The sequence below is a fragment of the Arvicanthis niloticus genome, chromosome 16, assembly GCF_011762505.2.
Source record: "Arvicanthis niloticus isolate mArvNil1 chromosome 16, mArvNil1.pat.X, whole genome shotgun sequence".
In the NCBI taxonomy this organism is placed as follows: domain Eukaryota; kingdom Metazoa; phylum Chordata; class Mammalia; order Rodentia; family Muridae; genus Arvicanthis; species Arvicanthis niloticus.
This window is the reverse complement of record NC_047673.1, coordinates 71,290,487-71,310,266: the sequence shown is the minus strand read 5'-3', so window position 1 is coordinate 71,310,266 and position 19,780 is coordinate 71,290,487. Positions and strand designations below refer to the sequence as shown.

Sequence of the window (19,780 nt, the reverse complement as noted above, 5' to 3'; positions counted from 1 at the left end):
GAACAGTTGGTTCCCGTAAGCCCCGATGAGCCACTTCAAATACACGTCTCGCTGGAAAAGAAGAAAAACATGGCTGCCATATGGTAGCCAAGAGTCCAAGGTCAAGGCCTAGAAAAGCCTCTTGGGGGCATCCAGGGATGTGGGGGAAGAATTGCATGGGGTGTGAGAGGTGGCAGGGATGCCACAGAGTGAACCAAGTCTGGAAGCTGTCATTTGTTGTGGCTGTTTCGGGATCATAAGCAGCAACTAGAGGCTGGGTCACTGGGTGTCCTTCCAGTACCACTAGAGCTGTGAAGCACGTGTTGAGCGTTGCCGTCATGTGTGTTCTCCATATGGAAAGAACATTCCTCTTCCCAAACAAGAACCCTACCTTTCCCAGAGATGCTCACAGGCAGTGTCTGGAAGACTCTCTGCCTTGCATGGCTCCTTTCTCCATCCCACAGAGGGAGTCCTGTTATAAAAGCAACGTAGAATCATCCCTCCTTACCCGTCTCCCATGCTTCACTTTTGGGCTCAACCTTGGAGCAGAAGCAATGGAAAAGATGGCTGGTTTGGCCCTGAGGAAAGGGGGAGGTTCTACATAAGAGTCACATGCCAGAGCACAGTGTGGAACAAAACAGGCCAAAGCCCCCCCACCCACCCACCCAAAAGAAAGGGCTATAGAACCTATCTGCGTGCCAGCACAGTGTGAGCACAATTAGTTGTTGTCAAAGCATTTTGCTGGCTGCATTCATCTCTTACGTGGGAGAATAAAACTGTCATAACGATGACAATTTTATTCAACATTGGTGCAATTACCAAGCCTAAAAATAGGGAGCAAAGGGAGTAGTTTTCTTGAGTCTGAGCTGTTACCCCTGTTGCATGGCTGGGACACAGACTCCCCCACCCCACTCCCAGGAAGGGGAGAGGACAGGAAGAAGGCTGAGACTTGGTGAATATTGCTCTGTGCTCCTATTAGGCACAACTAGGTTTGTTCTCCTCCACCCCCCCACCCCCCCACCGGAAGTAACCATCTGGCACAGAGGAGGGAGGAGCAGTGGAGGGAGGACCAGGGAATGAGATTGCCTGGGACAAGATTGTAGAGCCAGGCTCTCTACGAGCTCCCTAGACACAGTTGACTTATCACAGCCGTGGGAGGCGGTATGCACCTCGTGTGACAGATGAGAAGCAGTCTCAGAAAATATGAAGGTTCTCCAGCCCCAGACTTTCTAATTACAGCCCCCGCCCCCGCAGCCCCCAGGTCAATTGCTCTGAGTCATGAGAGGCTGCTCAGCCCCTGCCCTGTCCACACTCACTCCATTCCCTCTTTTTTCTTCTTCACACCCCATCACCGTCCCTGCCCTGCATTGCTCTTTTGAGACTACAGAAACATCAAGGTCCCAGAAGCAGAAAGACTCAGGCCGGCAACTTGGCTGTGTGACTTTGGCTGGGTCCTTGACCTCTGAAAGGGTTTGTATCAAAGCGTTCAACTATAATTTAAAGACAGTCATAGTTCCGGCTTCATCGTGTCACTGTGAGGATTGAATGTGGTGTGTATCGGTTGAGTGCTTGGCAGGAAGCTGGGCACTGGGTAGTGTGTAGAGAGCAGGGCACAGCTCCCTGTGTAGAGTCCTCACTGTTATCAGGCACGGCAGACATACGTCACACCATCTTTGTAGCAAGCTGGGGAAGAGCCTGCCATTCTTCTTTTAACCTTAGCAAAGGGAAACGAGACCTTGTGACTCTCCACCATCCAGGTCACATGCAGCACAGACACACAGGGGTCACAGCAGGGGCCTATACTCCAGGCCAGTACTGGCACATGCTTGGCCCTTAAAGTACCCTGTCCTACGCTTGGTACATGGGTCCTAACTTGCTCAACAAAAACACTTCCTTTGGTTTCTTGATGCTCTCAGGCATTTCTCCTGACTTCCTTCCTTCCATGAGCCACACAACGGAAGAACATTAGCCAAGCAAGCAAAGTCCTGTGGGCAGAGGTCCAGCTGCATGGTTTTAAAGCCCCGCCCTGGACCAGCTGTGCACACCTGCAAGCAGCTCTTCTCGTTGACCGTGGCACGTGGCACATGGCACGTGGCACACACCTGCGCTCTGCCGAGAACCCCACTTGCTTATTTTTACCATCAGGAAAATGAGCTGCTCTTAGGGAACCGGGGATTTGTTCTAATTCCTATGAGATCACCGGACTTAGTTTTCAGTCACAACTGACGGCAAGGAAACGTTTTGAATGTTTTTCTTTCATAAAGGTCGACCTGCCCAAGGGGCATCAGCAGTTCTTAAGGATTTCAGAGGACTAAGGGAAGAATCTCTCTCACACATACATTCCCCTTAAAGAAATCCACGCCCCCAAGCACTTCCTCTAAAGCTCTCTTCTTTAAAATCTTCTCTCATAAAAAGTCAGGCTTTTGGTGGTGACAGAAAGGGCATGTTCTCTTAAAGTAAGACACCAGGTTCATAGGCTGGTCTTGTAAAGTCCCCCACTTTAAAACAGAAACCAACGGGACCTTGTGAAGGGTTCAGTGTGCTAGGAAAGTTGTTTATAAAATGCAAAGCCCTGTGGTATTCGCTGGACCATTTACTGCGGAGGGATGATGTCGAATTGATCACTCAGGAAGCTGGGACAGACCTCCTTCATAGGTTTGAATTTCCCAATTCCACATTAACAATCTCTGACATTGGTGTCTCCTGTCAAAAGCTACATTAAGCCCTTTTGGAAGAGGGTGAAATGTAAAACAGACTCCTGATGAGAGAAAAGAAGACCCCTTCCTTACTTTGCAAGATGATAAATGAGTTAGCTTTGCACTTAACACCCAGACCCCACTGTTTGTTGATGTAACTAGCCATCCCTGGGAATGGTACCCAGCTGAGGCTGAGCAGCCTCAACAAGTTACCAGGCAGCAGCAAGAGCTTCTCCAAGGGAAAGCATTCTCCCAGACACCGCTGCAGCAAAGGCTGTGGTTTGTACACCCGCCCCTGGGGAAAGCGGCGTTTTGTTTTTCTTCTTTCTTGAAATTTTTTTTTCTCCTGATTTTGTTTTCTGTAGATTTTTTTTTTTTTTTTAGAAACACTGTTTCTTTTTGAAACTGCTTTTCTACCTACTAATTTGCCAACCATACAGATACACAGCAGCCCGGGGATGGGTTGAGATTGGTGAGGTGAGCCGCTGAAATTGTTGCTGTATTTTAAACATAGCACACAATGTGTTCCACAAACACCATTCAAAAACCTGAGTCACAGATTTCAGATGGGAGATGGTACATGTGTAAATAGCGTGCGTGCGTGCGTGTGCATGTGCGTGTGCGTGTGTGTGTGTTAGTGTGTGTGTGATGCTAGAAAGCAAGAAAGTTTGGGGAACCAGGTTAAAATCATTGTGCCCAATTTAAGCATCATAAAAACGCAGCCTTGTATTTACACCGGTCCTACTCCGGTGTAAACTCCCACCCAGAAAGAGAGCAAAAGCCAAGAGGGAAGCATCAATCGAAGTGCTAATTGTGTTGTCTCACTTCCTGGCTGTCCATACCCACATACAGAGCAGCTCTCTGTTTCTGGGCTGCACACTGTTTTGAGGTGTTTTGTTTGTTTGTTTGTTGCCTTTGGCTCATGCCAGCCAGCTGACTGGCATGTAATGACTGGTGAATTTTTGGTACAGTGGCAGAATACATCGTGGGATGGTGAAGAACGCACACCTGGGACATGTTGCAAACATCTTTAGAAATCCATTTTCTCCCCTCCCCAGTTCACATTGGACAGAACTTGCTGCTGACATGCTGCCCACACCCAGCTCAGGAAGCCACGGCTCAGGCTCCAGGACATAGAGAGAGCATAAAAGTGATGTGAGAGGTGGCTCAGGGCAGTCTCCACAGCTTTTAGCCTTGCACTGAACAAAGCATGTGGCCACAACTCTGGGAAAAATATGAGAAGCGTCTTGGGCAGCCCATGGTGTCCTTGTGGGTCTCAGCCACCCCTGAAGATCTCCTCGAGCCACTCTGTCACCTTCCAGCTTCTGGCCTCATTTCTACCACCCAGATGAGCTCTCCATGTGAACTCGCACAGTTCTGCTGCTCAGTGAAGTGGATGAAGGAAGTAATAACCGCATCTCCAGAGGCTGAATGTTTCATCAGCTACAAACTGGCACCTCCACGCTCAGAGGGGCTCTGCAACCCATGCAGGTGAAAGGCAAAGGCAGAAACACACAAGTGGGTAGCATGGCCCTGTATGCTGTGTGACTCCCATTTCTTCCATTCAGTCTCTGCCAGCTGGGTCTCTCCGTCATCCCTGTCTGATGCTCCTCCAGCCACAGCAGCAGTGGTTCCCAGCCTTGGCCTCTCCATCAGCAGGGTCTGAGTTAGGAGCTCACTAAGGTGTAAATCATGCTGAATGCAAACAAGAACAGGAAAACAGACGTCAGCAGAAGCCTGTGGCTCTCAACAGCCCCCTTCTAAGGCTGGAGCCTACAGATTCATCTCATTCCCATCTCTGTGGTCTCCAATTCACCTACAGAGGCCTTGCTACAGCCCACAATACAGAAATGAATGTCTTTTAGGATGGTATCCTATGTCCCCCATGAAAGGTAGGTTGCCTCTGGATGCTTGTGAGAACACTCATTGGGATGATCACTGTGGCTCACCGCTTTTACTGCAATTATAGACCAGTGCCTTTGAGGTAAGATTCTTCATACCACCAACTGCAGACACATGCTTACATCCCTACCACCACCACCACCCCGACCCCCGTGATGCTATATGATGTGTCAGTTCCAAGGGTCAGAATGAAGCTCATTGTCACTGCTACCAGTGGAGGTGCATGAACATGGTCCTTGGGGCAAATGACATAAGTGAGTCTTAACTGGTATAGGTCCCCAAGCCTCCTGCTTTAGGAGATTAGCAGTGACCAAGTAGAGGGACCTGCATTCCCATGGCCTGACAAAGACTTCAGGCTAATTCTGCAAGGCTGACAAGTTGACCAGAACTACGATCTACTACTTTGTCTATTTACAAGAAGAAACACATTTTTTGACATTAGAGACCCCACCCCTGACTCTAAGAAGATATCTAGGGAGCAAAACCAAATAAAAGAACCTGGACTATTTTCCTTCCAGCCCTAAAAAGCTGGGAAGCCCCTTTAAGATCTGGAGCCCCTTTCTAGAGCCAGACACAGCAGATGTGCCCAGGCCCCACTACCTAGGTCTGGAGCTAGACAGATGGATTCTCACTGTACAGCTCATGACAGATCAACCACATTCTAACTCCAAAGCCAGTCCTCTGTCCATTGTGGGCAGCCTAACTGTGGATAACTATGGTGGTTTGAATATGCTTGGCCCAGGGAGTAGCACTATTAGGAGGTGTGGCCTTGTTGGAGGAAGTGTGTCACTGAGGGGGTAGGAAAAGAGAGCTCCCCCCAGCTGCCTAAAAATACCAGTCTTCTCCTGTTTGCCTTCAGAACAAGATGCAGAACTCTCAGCTCCTCCTGCGCCACGCCTGCCTGGACGCTGCCATGCTTCCCACTATGATAATGGAGTGAACCTCAGAATCTGTAAGCCAGCCTCAATTAAATGTTGTTTTTTATAAAAGTTGCCTTAGTCATGGTGTCTGTTCACAGTAATGGAAACTCTAACTAAGACAATAACTCTGTTTAACTCACTGTGATTCTTTTATTCCATACTAACTGAATACCTACTATGTACCAAGCACACTTCTCAGTGCAGGGAAATAAAGGTGAATGTGTGGGCTGAGCCCTGGCCAAGCTGTGACAACAAACACCATGGATGCCTACTATGTGCTGTGCAGGGCACTGCTGAGATCGGGCTGCAGGAGACAGATGAGTTCTCTGCAACCCAGAGAGGAGTGACCAGAAAAGACGAAAATACAGACTGAGATCTGCAACCCAGTGAGGAGTGACCAGAAAAGACGAAAATACAGACTGAGAAGAAACAGACAAGGAGAGACCAGTGTGCCCTAAAGTAATGGACAACAGGATGGGGTGATGCAGCATCACTGAATAATGTGGGCCAGGGTCACATGCATAACCCTTCTAGCCAGGCCTGGTGGCACAAGCTTGTGACCCTGTAGATGAGGCAGAAGGTTCAGGTTTAAGGGTGGACCAAGCAATTCAGCAAGAATAGGTCTCAAAATCAGAAGTAGAAAAGAGCTTAGGGCATGTGACACGGTGGTAGACTGCTTGTCTAGCATGGATGGGGCTCTAGGTTTGCTCTCCAGGACAAGGAAAGAGGACAGAAGAGAGGAGGGAGGGGGAGGGAAGGGTATGGAAGAAGAGAGAAGGGAAAGAAAGAGAAAGGCAGGAAAGGGAAAGAAAGAGAAGGGCAGGGAAGGGAAAGAAAGGGAAGAGAAGGGGAGGGGAGGGAAGAGAAGGGGAGGAGAATAGGAAGAATATAGAAAACAGATAGGAGAAAGAGGAAACAGGGGAAAGGAGTACGGAAAGTAGAAGTAGAGAAAAAGAAAAAAAAAGGGTTCTTCTACAGAGTAAACAAACTATCCACACTGGACTCACTCACCAGTGTTACTATACACCCCAGTCACACATAGCCCATAAACGTCACCTGCACCACAACACAATTCTGAGATGGAGACAGTGGTGAGAGCCGTGTGGTTAGTGCAGTGCAGTAGAGCGCCAGTGTCCATTGCTACGCACAGCTCAGAGGCTGCCCTGCAGACATGAAACTCCCCTCCTTAACAAAGCCCAGGCTAATGTTCTGCACTCTCTGGGTCTGGGTTTGGGAAAGCCGAGGTAGCAGAAGCAGGGTCTTCCAGGAGACACAAGAGGCACACTGATGCTGGGTTCCATGAAGCATGCAGGCACACTGGGCTGGTGTGTGGGCTGCAGCAAGCTCAGGAGTGCTGTGTATAACCTGGTTTGAAGACAATGTTATGGGTATGCTATGAATGCCAGGGTAAACTACAGCTGAAACTAGAAGACAGAAAGTTCAGTGGACTACAGAGAACTAAGTTATAGAATGACCACTGTCAGCTAAGGGCCTGGAGCCTCCAACATTGACCGTGCTATCCCTCTTACTCTATGGCCTGGCAGAGAGCAGTGTTTGGCTCAACAGTTCAAACCCAAAAGGAAGGGTCCTGTTTCAGTTTCCCAAACTATGGTGGATCCCAGAATAATGGACCAGGAGCCAGGGAAGGCCTAGCCATGTCCTCCTGGTTTTAAAGAGAGGTGCTGCTGTCTGGGGACAGGCCACTCAGCCTGTCTTCAGGTGGCCTACAGCCTCATGGAGAAAGTGAGGCTGCGTTCACTCCAGAGAGGAAACTCAGTGGGGGTGTGGAGGCCAACCTTGTGAAGGGAAAGTGGGATGGAGAACCAGGCACCACAGGCTCCTGCAACTCTGGAGAGTCCTGCCCTGCCATACAGGACGGCATTAGCTCTAAGAAGTTCACTGAGGCCAAGGCAGTGCTTCCCTTGTTGATTCAGAAGTCCTAACAGATGACAATGCTCACACACACACACACACACACACACACACACACAAACCCTCTGAGTAACCTCATCAGGCAGGGTTTTCACTGGGGCACAGTGAAGGCATGGTGAGATGCAACTGGAGGATGGAGGGGCTTGAGATTGGCTCAAGCACCGTATTGAAGTTTATGCGCTGGGCAATAAACTCAGATCTCTACCTGATGCTGGCCTCTGGAGTCTGATTCCCTGGAGGGAGGATTCATGAGGCTCCATTGCTCTGCACCCCCATCCTCAGTCCTGTTCCCACAAAACTTGAAAACTCTCCAAGAAGTGGCCCCTGCCTTCAAACAGCCTTTTCCCACCCTCTGCACCCTCCTGGGAGAACAGCCATCTTAAGACTGCTAAAGCCTGAAGCCTGGGGTGAAATCCTGGCCACTTCAGCTTCTCCAAGAAGCATCTTACGGCTTCTCAGTCTTCTACAGCTTAGAGCAGGAAGCATACAGACCATTCATGAAGGATAAAACTCTGACGTTACAATAACCCTTGACTTCATGAAGAAAGCACTAGAATAATTCTGTGATCCCCCCAACTCCTCACAGTTGAGGTGAACCGTGAAACCACTCATGGCAAGTGTAAGCATCTGGACGATCGATCTTTTCCTACTGTAATCAGTTACATGTCTCTATTCCCCTGGCCCTCGCTTTAATAAAGACTTGTCTAGGGGTTCTGTATGCATGTTGAAGTTCAGTCCTTGAAGTATAATGGTGTAACCATTAGCTGTGACCTTGGGAAATGTTTCGACCTTCACAGATTCAGGTTCCTCAATTTAAATATGTGCACAAGGGCAGAATTGATCTCACAAATCTGACAACACATGTGAAGTTTAGTTTTGAATATCCAGCAATGTAACCACTTCCCTGCCTGATACCCAGTCTAAACCCAGGGATGGATGAAATGTTAGCACCCCCAACCTTCACTTGCCTCTGCAGAGACAGCACTGGGGTGTCTGAGGACATGTGTGACCCTGCAAAGATAGGGACAGGAGAGCAAGGTGACCAGGAAAAGGTCCCAGTAATGAGCACAAAAGGGATCCGGAGACATTTCCAGAACAAGCAGATCCGGACAGACCACAGGATGACAGCTCATAGCGGTCTGCTGAGCAAGGGTGTTCAAGTGACGAGGTGGGGAAAGGGACCCGGAAGTGAAGCTGCAGAGTCGGCAGGATTTGCTCAATTAGGACGGTGTTATGAAACATGGAGGAATCGCAGTATAAGCACTTAATGACCCAACGTGCCTCTCTGTGGGGTCTGACTGCCACTGTGGCGGGAATAAAGGCCACTAGTATGGTACCCAAGAATCTTCACAAACAGGCTGAGGGCAAGGGGCAATGATTCTGAGCCCCTCCGTTCACTGGTGCCCTGATGAGAGGAGCTACTGAGTTCTGAAGGGCTGGAAGCCCTGCTAGTTAGAAGCCTGTGACATCCCTCAGCTGCCTCTGAAGAGATGTTATTAAATGTTTCCAGTGTTGCAAAGGATGTGCACAAAGGCATCTTTCTTTCCCAGAAACTCTTGCTCCTGAGTCAGGGTCAGACAACTGGCATCAGATTCAATTAGCTATGTTCTATCATAGGCCACCTCCCTAAAAGCTACCTCCCCGAGGCCAGCCTCAAATCCCCTTCTGTTTGCCACAGAAGTTAAAGCCGGAAGGAGAGTGGGACTCACCAGTACAAGTAGTAGAAGAAGGAGAGGAGGTAGAAGGCCAGCTTACACCAGGCCTCCTTCTGGCAGTAGCTCAAGGTGTCAGCATTCATGACAACTGGTGGGTCGTAGGCTAGCTCTGAGCTATCTGCTGGACAGTGGAAATACCTGCAGGGAAAAGGACATGATAGCATTGTCTCTGAGACTCAGGGTCCGCCATGTTTTCATGCAGAGGCCTCCCTGAAGATCCATGCCTCCTGCCTAACCTAGATTCCAACCATTGCTAGAATACAACTTGGCCACAACTTTCAACCAATGTTTAAGTCTTCCAGCAGATCCATGGTATCATTTAAAGGAAAACATGTCACCCAGGATTACAGTTTGAATGTGAACTCTTCCCTGCAGGCTTGTGTGTGTGTGTGTGTGCATGTGGTGCCATGCTTGTAGCCCTGTCTGGGGATGTTATGGAACCTCCAGCAGGTAGGGACTCACTGGAGGAAGTGGGGAAAGTTATAGGGCAGATCTCTGCTTCCATCAACCAAGATAGAACAACACTGAGTTCCTGCTGCCATAGACAGAGCCCCAGCCACCATGCCTTCTCCACCACAGTGGGATGTAGTCCTTTCAACTATGAGTCCAAATAATTCCTTCCTGCTTGAGTTGATTCTGATAGCCTGGTATCTCCTGAAAGACACCAAGAGCTCCCTTTGGGTGTAGGCATATGTGGAAGAGTTGTATGACTACCTTCTAAGTGCCCACTCCCCAGACTTTCATTTAAACTCCAGAATACCATAGAGAGACATTGTAGAGTCATTTTTAGGGATATGGGTTATTGTTGTTGTTTATTTATTTGATTGATTGATTGATTGATTGATTGAGGGACCCAGAAGAACAAACGGAACATTGGCCATCTTTGGGGAAGCTGGAGAAAAGAACTGTGGGAGATGAGTCCTCATTATTGTCTGCAGCCACATCAGCTCCACAAATGCTGCCCAAGGCCAGGGGTCTTACATGACAACTGGGCCCTTTCAGTGTCTGCAGCTCTTAGTTTATGTCCACCAACATCTGTAGGGCATAGCTTCCCTGTGGAGCCCAGGAGCTCACTGCAGCTGGAATGGCCTGGTGCTGTGCTCCTTGGTCACTGTGGGGAAGGATCCTGGGAGGCAGGAGTGCATGCTGCTGCTCCTGTCAGGCCCGGAACAGTTGCAGTTCTCTACCCTGAAGAAGCACCAGGCACAGGCCTGACGTAAGACTGCCATAATGGCACACGCTCGCAAAGCTGGCATCTCACTCACTTCTTCCTTCCCCTTCAGAGAATTGCACTGGCATTATCTGTCAACAACACTATGCTAAGGGGACATCAGAAGCCAGATTCGATGACAGCTGCCAGCTCATAGCCCTTGGGCCACTCACCTCTCCTATTCTCCAGATCAGATTTCAAAACCTATTTGCTGTCACCGGGCTTTGTTCCCAGGTGACCTCATTAAGTGGAGGCAGAGGAACCGGGTGGCTGGATGGCTTGGCGGAAAGGACTAAGACTGAGTCTTTTGCTTGCTGCTCACCAGATTGTCCTTCCTTGGGTCAATCATCAACCCATCCTGGGATCAGCTATAAATTGGGGATATAAACTGCCCACCTCAAAGGACAGGTGTGATGCTGGTGTACACTGATGTGTGCAAATGACCTCTCCAAACAGGCACTAAAAAGTGGTGACTGGGTCAGCTTCACTGAAGCAAAATGAGTGTGAGGGTAGAGGGGACCATGGTACTAACCTGACAAAGAGGCAGGTAAGGCCAGGGGCATCTGATCAGTCTGTAAAGCACTAACACCCACAGTCGTGTTATGAAGCTGGGTATAGTGGTGTGCACTGGGAATGTTGAGGCATGAGGCTCCTTGGGCTGTGCAGGCAGCCAGCAGAGCCTACCCAAGTGAGTTCCAGGCCAATAAGAGACTTTGCTCCCTTCCTGGAAAAGGTAGATGGCATCTGAGGAACTACACTAAGAATTGTCATCTAAACTCCACACATGCACACCTATACACACACACATGCACACCTATGCACACACACATACATAAAAACACAGGGGGCCAAGGCAGACAAAGAAAAGGAAAAGAGACAGAATGGGGGTTGGATTCTATCTCTAAGTATTCAAGGACTTCTCTGTCTTCATTCTGTCTGTCTTTTGTGTTCTGATAACGTCTTAAGAGTAAGCAGGCTAGGCCAAGAACCAAGACAGAGATTCAAGAACCAAGACAAGGTCTTTACAGGCAATGAAACCATGGCTGCTCCCCACCTGCACACACACACACACACACACACACACACACACACACACACACACACACACGGTATGAGGACAATGGCTGGCTCTCCTTTTCCTCCCTTGGGACAAGTACAGCTCTGAGATTAGAGGACAAATCCAACTTTATAAGCTGATTGCCTTTTCTTTATTTCTGTGGGACCGGAGATAACCACCAAGGTCGTGCATGTGCAGTAAACACGTGTCTCCCCAGACACTGATCAATTTGATAGGCTTCAACGACAGACCACGACTTAAAGACCCTCAAGAGAGATTTCATCTGTAGGGAGAAGATCTAGCCCATGTGAGGTGGAGAGGACGCAGACAGTTCTCACAGGTGAGGTGAACCATCACCCTCAAAGCCGGCCAGCTCAGAGGCTCCCTCCCTCACCTATATGTAGTCACTGGATGTAGTCACTGGTCAAAGCCTGTTGAGCTTCCTTCCAGTTCTGTTCTCTCACTGAGCCAACCTTCATGAGACAGGATGGCTCCCCACTGTCTCATCCCCTTTATTTCTTCACCTGGAGTTCTGTCCTGTTCCTAATTAGAATTTGTCTTCTATACATCTCCTTCTGGCCCCCCCTTCACGCTTCTTCCAAGATCACCTTCTAAAGCTCAGATCAAGTGATGCCTCGAACCCTCATGGCTTTCCAGTCCAAACAGGTTCCAGGTTCCTTGTCAGTACTTCCTGGCCTCTCAGTATAAGAGTCTCAGCTGTTCATCCACTTCAGCCTACAGGAGCCGACTGTGCAGAAAGACAAATGCTGTTGCCTGCACACACCGAGTGCTCTCTCACTTCTGGGCCCTTGCACATGATTTTCTGGACTTTTCCACACTCTAAAGACTAACAAGTCTCCTGCTCTACACACAGTCCTCATATATCTGATCAGAATATACTTCCTGCCGGGCGGTGGTGGTGCACGCCTTTAATCCCAGCACTTGGGAGGCAGAGGCAGGTGGATTTCTGAGTTCGAGGCCAGCCTGGTCTACCGAGTGAGCTCCAGGACAGCCAGGGCTATACAGAGAAACCCTGTCTCGAAAAAAAAAAAGCATATACTTCCTTCTGCTGCAAGGATATTCCTAGAATACATATTCACACATATTTTCATCCAGGAATTCCCCTCAACGCCTAGCAAGTGTGTGCTCCCCATGATGCTGGTGAGACTGGCAATGACAGACCCGCTGGCTTGGGCATCCAGAGCTCCGGAGTTAAAGGGTTTGAGAAAGGTAATTGATCCACACAGTTACAATCCCTGCTTCTCTGGTATTTCTCACTTCTGCTCCATATCCAACCTACAGAAAACCCACTCAAGTGAGCCAAAGCACAGTCTTACATGAAAAATAGTTGGCATCGTAACTGCCCAGAAAACCTTGTGCAACTGGTGGGTGCATTTTAAAAAATGAGACAATTTACACACCATACTGTTTGCTTTTTTTAAGTGCACATACAATTCAGTGAGTGTTAACATGTTTATAGAGCTGTACATCTATCACTACTGTCTAAGTTGAGGGCATATTTATTACCCTTACCCAGGGAGAGAGGGAAAGAGGGAAGGAGGGAAGAAGAGAGAGAGAGAGAGAGAGAGAGAGAGAGAGAGAGAGAGAGAGAGAACCGAGAACCTTTGGAAACTACTTGTTTACTTTTGTCTCTATAGATTTGACTATTCTGGAAATTTCATGTCAATAGAATCATATAATGTGTTGCTGTTGGCTGTGATATCTTTAACTTATATTTTTGTAGCACATTTAAGTACTTTCTGCCTTCTTAATTTCCACACAGATGTTTCTTTATCCATGCATCAGCTAATAATCATCAATACGGTTTTCATATTTTGGCTCTAGTAAATAACATTGTAGCTGCATTTCACACTCACCTGCAGGACTGGGGTTCTAGAACAGAGCCAAGAGGGACTTACTTCCACCTCAGGATTCAGTTTGTTCTAGGTATCTTTGTTGGTCAACTAGATACAATCTCTAGTCATCTCACAGGAAAGTCTCGACTGAGGAAGTGCCTAGATCATATTGACCTTTGGTCATGTCTATGAGGGATTATCCTGACCATTGATTGGTGTGGGAGGGCTCAGCCCATCGTAAGTACATGGTACCATTCCCTAATTAGGTGTTCCTGAGTTATGTGAGAAAGTTAGGGAAACATGAGTCTGCCTGGAAGCCAGCAAGGAATAGTCTTCTATTGTTTCTGCCTCCAAGAGTCTGCTTGAATTCCTGCCCCTCAATAAGCTATAACCTGTATTAAATTCTATGTGGGTGCACTGTCACTGGGTGCAGAAGTGAAGGAGGATGAACCAGTCCCAGACAAACCTACCTCCAGAAGTGATAGAAAAGCAGAGGAACATTGAGCCCCAGGGTGAGCCACTCCTGAGCACACAGGAACATGATGCAGAAGAGGCTGTGGATAGAGTACTCTGGCAGCACCAGCTGGAGAGGAAGCAGAGACACAGGCAGGGTTAGAGGGAGGAAGTGCTCCTCCCACTCACTGTCCCCCGTGCAAGGGTGCTCCCTGCAGCATGATCACTTCCCTGTGACTGACCACTTTGGGAAGTGCTCCATGTTTTAGACCCAAACCTGAGAAGGCACAGCATCTGGGCTGTCTGAAGAAACTGATAGTGTCCTGTGTCACCTTCCATCTGTTTGCACTATGTTGCTGGCCCCTCTGTGCCCTCTTCTAGCTAACAGGTGTGTTTGTTTCTAATACAGAAAGAACAGAAAGGCCGGTGATGGGCCTATCAAGAAGAGCACAAGAGAAAAGCCAGGTAGCCATGTTGAAAACAGGAAGTCTCTATGTGAAGGGAGAAGATGAGCTTAGACTCCCCGGGGAGACTCAGGGGGAGACTCAGGGGGACAGGTAGAAGAAGACAGACACCCCTCCTGGGTAGGCACATGTGGTATAACTGAAAACTGAAAGCTAAAGATGGCTAGAAGGTAGACAATCAATCCCATCCATTAATTAAGGAAAACTATAGGTATGCAAACACACTCATGTAGGTAGAACACACACACACACACACGCACGCACGCACGCACGCACGCACGCACGCACATGTACGCATGGTCTATGCATCTCACTTAGAGCATTGTGATTGCTCCAGTCCAACAACCTGTGTCTTTTGGGGACCATTCTAAAGGAATTGCGGCTCATCCTCTCCTGCTCCTCTCAGCCCCATACCTGATTTATTTTATAAACTTACATTTAAAAAAGAAATACTTAAGTTTTAAGTCACTGACTATAGTCCAGAAGGCAAAAAAATCTTATCATATGTGTGTATATATGTGAGCATGCATGTACATACGTGTGTGCCTGCACACATGTTTGGGGGTCAGAATACAATTTGTGGGCATCGGATATCTTCTTCTACCATGTGGATAGAACTCTGGCTATCAGACCTAAGGGCAAATGTCTTTGCTGAGCCATCTCACCAACCCAGCCCTGTCATAGCATGGTTTCCAACAGTCTATCCAGCCTATCTATATGGGCTTCTCTGCCACTGCCTGTGCACACGCGCACAAACACACACACACACACACACACACACACACACACACACACAGTCCATAATCTGACTCAGGCAAGGTCTGTCCTATTTTAATATCCCTTTGCAAGTGGCTTTGCATGTTGCCCAATGCATGTTGTACTGTTCTGACCAATCACATACGTCTGTAGCATGGCTAGACTGTCCATGGGATAGAGTCTGTGGTCACAGCCGTAGACTCCCATGGGTGGGAACAACTGCTTCAGGCCAATCTGCTTTGGTATAGAAGAACATTGTGTTCTATGTTAGCCTTTCACTGTAAGCAGATGAGCTACCTGAGCAGTTGGCCCCTGCAGAAGATACGGACACATTCACAGATTAGATAAAAATAAATGCATGTACAGGCATATGTGTGAGAGATGCATTTTGTAACTGTTGGTTGTCTTTGTTCTCTGCATCTGGTGAAGAACAAACTACCTTAACCTTCAGTTACTCAGGTTCAGCATGGACTCAGAACACAAGTGCCATCCCTCCAGGGTCATGACTTCAGAGGGTGAACCAGGCACTGCCTGTGCTTATGAATCTCAACCAGAGAGGACATGGCCCATCATTTCTCTTTAGAGAACCTCCAAGCTGTGCTTGCCAGCTTCATCTGTACCCAGGCAGGACATCACCCGCTGCTTCCCATGCATAGGGCAAGCCCACATTCTCAGAGCTAACACAGCAGCCCCTCTGCCGTGCACATCTCTACATTTTGTGATCATCACTTCCAGGCACGACAGCGACTACGGGCCTGAATCCTCCATTACAGCTCCATTCCCTTCTCCAGTGCCAGCGTCAAACCTCTGAATGATGACAGCTCAAATTCATGCCCTCTATCCATTACACAGATCCTCATTCTCTGGCACTTGGTGGATAACGGAAGCTGTGACTGACAGGGAGGATGTATTACCATCCCCTGTGTGGAGAAAAACACTTAACAGAGGCCGGCTCGCATTTTAGGGCTGAGGGGAAAGCTAGCAAATCCTCCTGCTGTTCTGTGGGGGTCTCCCTACTGTCTCTGATTATCTAAGATACTGGGCAGTCTTGTCCCTTAACCCCAGGAGACTTCAAGTGGCTGCAATGCCTTGTGGTATATTTACTGTTCCTCCTTTTTCTCCAGGCATCCCTTGTCATACTGATGTGAACTATGTAGGGACCTTATTCCTCTCAGACCAGAGAGAGCTTAGCCAGGCCACCTGCACTGGCCTGTACCACGCCCCTCCCTAGACCATCCACACCTTTCCACTACTTTGCCTTTGGAACATGAGACATCATGTCCCAGATCCCAGCAGCTGGGAGGGGCCCTATGGGCCACGAGTGGAAACTATATGAGAAGCCAGGAACACTTAACAGTCAATGAAAAATGCCCCAACGTCCTATTTTGTTTCCTCTGACATTGCAAAGACCAGTTATAAGAACGGGCGTACTTCATCATCCTGACACCACAAGTGAAGAGAGAGCCCCCCAGGCAACCTGTGAGGGGCAGGGTGAAAGCAAACCATAAACTTTTGTCGTTCTGAGCAACTGAGAGTCACGTGCTCCTTCTCGCTATGACACACTTTGGTCCATCTTGTCTGATGCAGTCAGCGCTGCAGAATGAGAAATCAATGAGAAAAGCAAAGCTGTGTTCTTCTCTCTTCCTCCTCCCGAGCATCCTTCCAGACCTTCGTTTAATAAGCCACCGAGGCTGGTGTGATATACTCCTGTTGCTGGCCACATTGACCACTAGGTGAAAGGCCACCAAACAGGCTCAATGCTTATTCATTCTGCTGGGTAGCCAGCTGGGTTGCTCCCAGCTCAGAGAAAATAACTGCTGTAGAAAGATGCCCCATACTGAACCTAACAGAGAAAGTATAGAAAAGTAGATTGAAACTCTGACCATGCCCAGCTAGTGTCATCCCTTATCACTGGCAGACACTGTTTCCTCTAACCAAGAGTTGAATGATACCAGTACCTGTGATTCACTGAATGTATTATAAATAGACACCACTTCATGTAGGTCACAGTCTGAGACCCTGTGTCCTGCTTTCTGCGGCTATAAGTAGTAAGAGTGGTCTCGCTATAGACATTGTGGGGTTCTAAAGAAATACCAGTTAAAGCCAAGCTTGCCTACACACACCTGTGATCCCCGGCTAATGGGACAGACTACATGGTGAGAGCTGGTCCCCCCAAAACCAAAAACCTAACAAGCAATACCTGCCAACTTAAGAGTAGCTGAAGTCTCTGTGATTAAGGCAGAACCACTGTTAAGGAAAAATAAGTCTAAATTTGCATGGGAAACTTGGCATTCCATAAGACAGGGCTGGCAAAACCAGAGGGGCTGAGGAGGTTGCTCAGTGGTTATAACACTTGCCGGGCGCGCACACTTGAGGACTAGAGCTTGGATCCCAAGAAACCCACATAAATATTAATGGCTGTCCCACCTGTAGTTCCAGCCTCCAAAGGAGGAGGCAGGGGATCTTCAGAGCTAGTTAACCAACAAGACCAGCCAAGGGCAAGCTCTGGATTTGACTGAAAGACCCTGCCTTCATGACTGACTAAGAAAGAGTGACTGAGGGAGATCTCTGCCATCAACCTTGGCTCTCATATCACATATTCATACATGCATGGACATGTGCGTGCACACATTTGCCCATACACATGTACACATGCATACGCTCACCTCTCTCTCTCTCTCTTCCTCCCTCCCTCTCTCTCTCTCTCTCTCTCTCTCTCTCTCTCTCTCTCTCTCTCTCTCTCTCTCATACACACACACACACAGATAGAAAAAGAAAACCAATAACAATAAAACAAAGAACTCACTATCCTAGGTATCTCTTTCACAAGCCACCAAACGGGCCACTTATTTAAGAGTGTCTAGGGCAGGCCTGGCGCGGGCCAGGACTGGGGTGCCTGCCAAGCCTGTTACACTTCTGACTTACTGCCCAGATTCTAGCAGTCAGTTTCTGTTTTCTGGCAAATATCCCCATCTGGATATTCCTGAATCCTCGCGTCTCCCTGCAAACCTCTCTGGAGCCTCTACCTCTTTCTCATCAGCCTGCCTGGGGACTCTACAAATCTGACATGGTCACTTTGATCTGCTCTTGTTTGCCATGTCTACTGCTCCCTACAGGCCAGGGACCCTGTCCCGCCCCCAAAGCTAGTGCGAGAACTGTCTGTGCGGCACAGACAGGGAAAGATACCTTTCCCTGGTATCTGCCATGCATGGCTGAGTTCTAAGCTTTCGCTGAACAACATCCTTGCTTTCCCAGGAATTTTAAAAATTAATTTTATATTTTGTCCATCAAAATATGTAAACTTTTATTGGTAACTAAGGAAAGCATTAAGTACTTGGTTTTAGCAATCTCAAGCATCTAAAATATATTGCATAAAAATCAATACCGCCGGGCAGTGGTGGCGCATGCCTTTAATCCCAGCACTTGGGAGGCAGAGGTAGGCAGATTTCTGAGTTCGAGGCCAGCCTGATCTACTGAGTGAGTTCCAGGACAGCCAATGCTATACAGAGAAACCCTGTCTCAAAAAACAAAAAACAAAAAACAAAAAACAAACAAAAAAAAAATGAAAGCAAAAACAAAAAAAATACCAAAGCAGATTAGAATTATACTCTACAATTTAAAACTCTTTTTTAAATCAGTTTTTTTCTTGATCAAATCTGTTCTTAGATAATAACACACATGCACACAGTGCTAGATTCTGGGAGGGAAGGGATCGTCTCCTTTTAAACAAGATTTAAGTTTATTTTTATTTATGGTCTAAATATTTTCTCCCCGTCACTGTGGCTTATCACTCATCTGTGTGACTAACCATTTTTGGCCAGAACACAGGCATCTTGAAAGAATAATGCCACATGACAGTTTGTGACAGTTTGGGGTTTGTCTTCACTGTTCTGGTAGAGAAGGGCAGTGTGTATAGGGGAGACTTTTCTTAGCCTCACAGGAAGAGGGAGTAGAGAGTAGATGTCTATATCCTATATTGAAAGTGCAGAAGTAATATGTTTGGCATGAGAGGGACCCCCTAAGGCTGGGGAATGGGGTGGACAGTGAGAGGTAGGCAATCGACATGAGTCGCATGAAGGCAGGATTTCTGGAAGAAGGTGTATACACGCTTGTGTGTTTGAGTGTGTGTGTGTGTGTGTGTGTGTGTGTGTCCATGCGCACGTGCACACACAGACATGTGCCTGCACTTGTAAGTGTATGTGCATGTGTGCACAACTGTATCTGTTTGTGTATGCATGCAGAGGCCAGATGGGGACATTGCTACCCTCTATCACTCTTCCCTTACAGCTTGAGGCAAAGTGTCTCACTGAAGCTTGAGTTCATCTTTATTTTTCCTTCTAGCTAGACTAGCAGGCTGTAGGTCCCAGCAATCCTCCTGCCTCCACTCTACCCAGTGGTAGGGTTACAGTTGTGTATAGCCACACCCAGCTCTTTATGTACTTATTGGAGATCTGACCTCAGACCCTCATGCTTGCCAGACAAACACTATCCTCCACTGAGCCATCTCCCCAGTCAGGGGACCAGATCTGTAAAAGAAACAAACACGGCCCACAGTCATGGAAGGCTCACAGCCATGGAAGGCCCATAGCCACAGAAGGCCCACTGAAGATTCGGACCAGAATTTAGATTGAAGACCGTGGAGGCTGCAAGGCTTGTCTTCCTCCCCACCCCACCCCCACCCCAATGTTGCCTGTCGGTTCAGACAACAAGCTTTTCAGACAATATCACATTGGTGTGAAATGATGAGAATTATGTAAATTCCTTCTGGTTACATAAGGATCAACCACATGATATGAAGAACTGCAGCTAACTACACCAGGCCCCATCTTCCTTATCTGTA

General features: G+C 48.0%; 1 protein-coding gene across 1 annotated transcript in view; it reads right to left on the bottom strand.

Moving 5' to 3' along the window:
• Positions 1 to 1,005: 1,005 nt before the first annotated feature.
• Cnih3 (cornichon family AMPA receptor auxiliary protein 3) overlaps positions 1,006 to 19,780 on the bottom strand; it is a 103,518-nt gene continuing 84,743 nt past the window's right edge. Inside the window, exons 4-6 of the mRNA XM_034520549.2 lie at positions 13,738 to 13,850; positions 9,139 to 9,282; positions 1,006 to 4,370 (exon numbers count right to left, since the gene is read on the bottom strand). Coding sequence (XP_034376440.1) covers positions 4,343 to 4,370; positions 9,139 to 9,282; positions 13,738 to 13,850 — 285 coding nt within the window. The 3' untranslated portion in view covers positions 1,006 to 4,342. The remainder of the gene's footprint in view (positions 4,371 to 9,138; positions 9,283 to 13,737; positions 13,851 to 19,780) is intronic.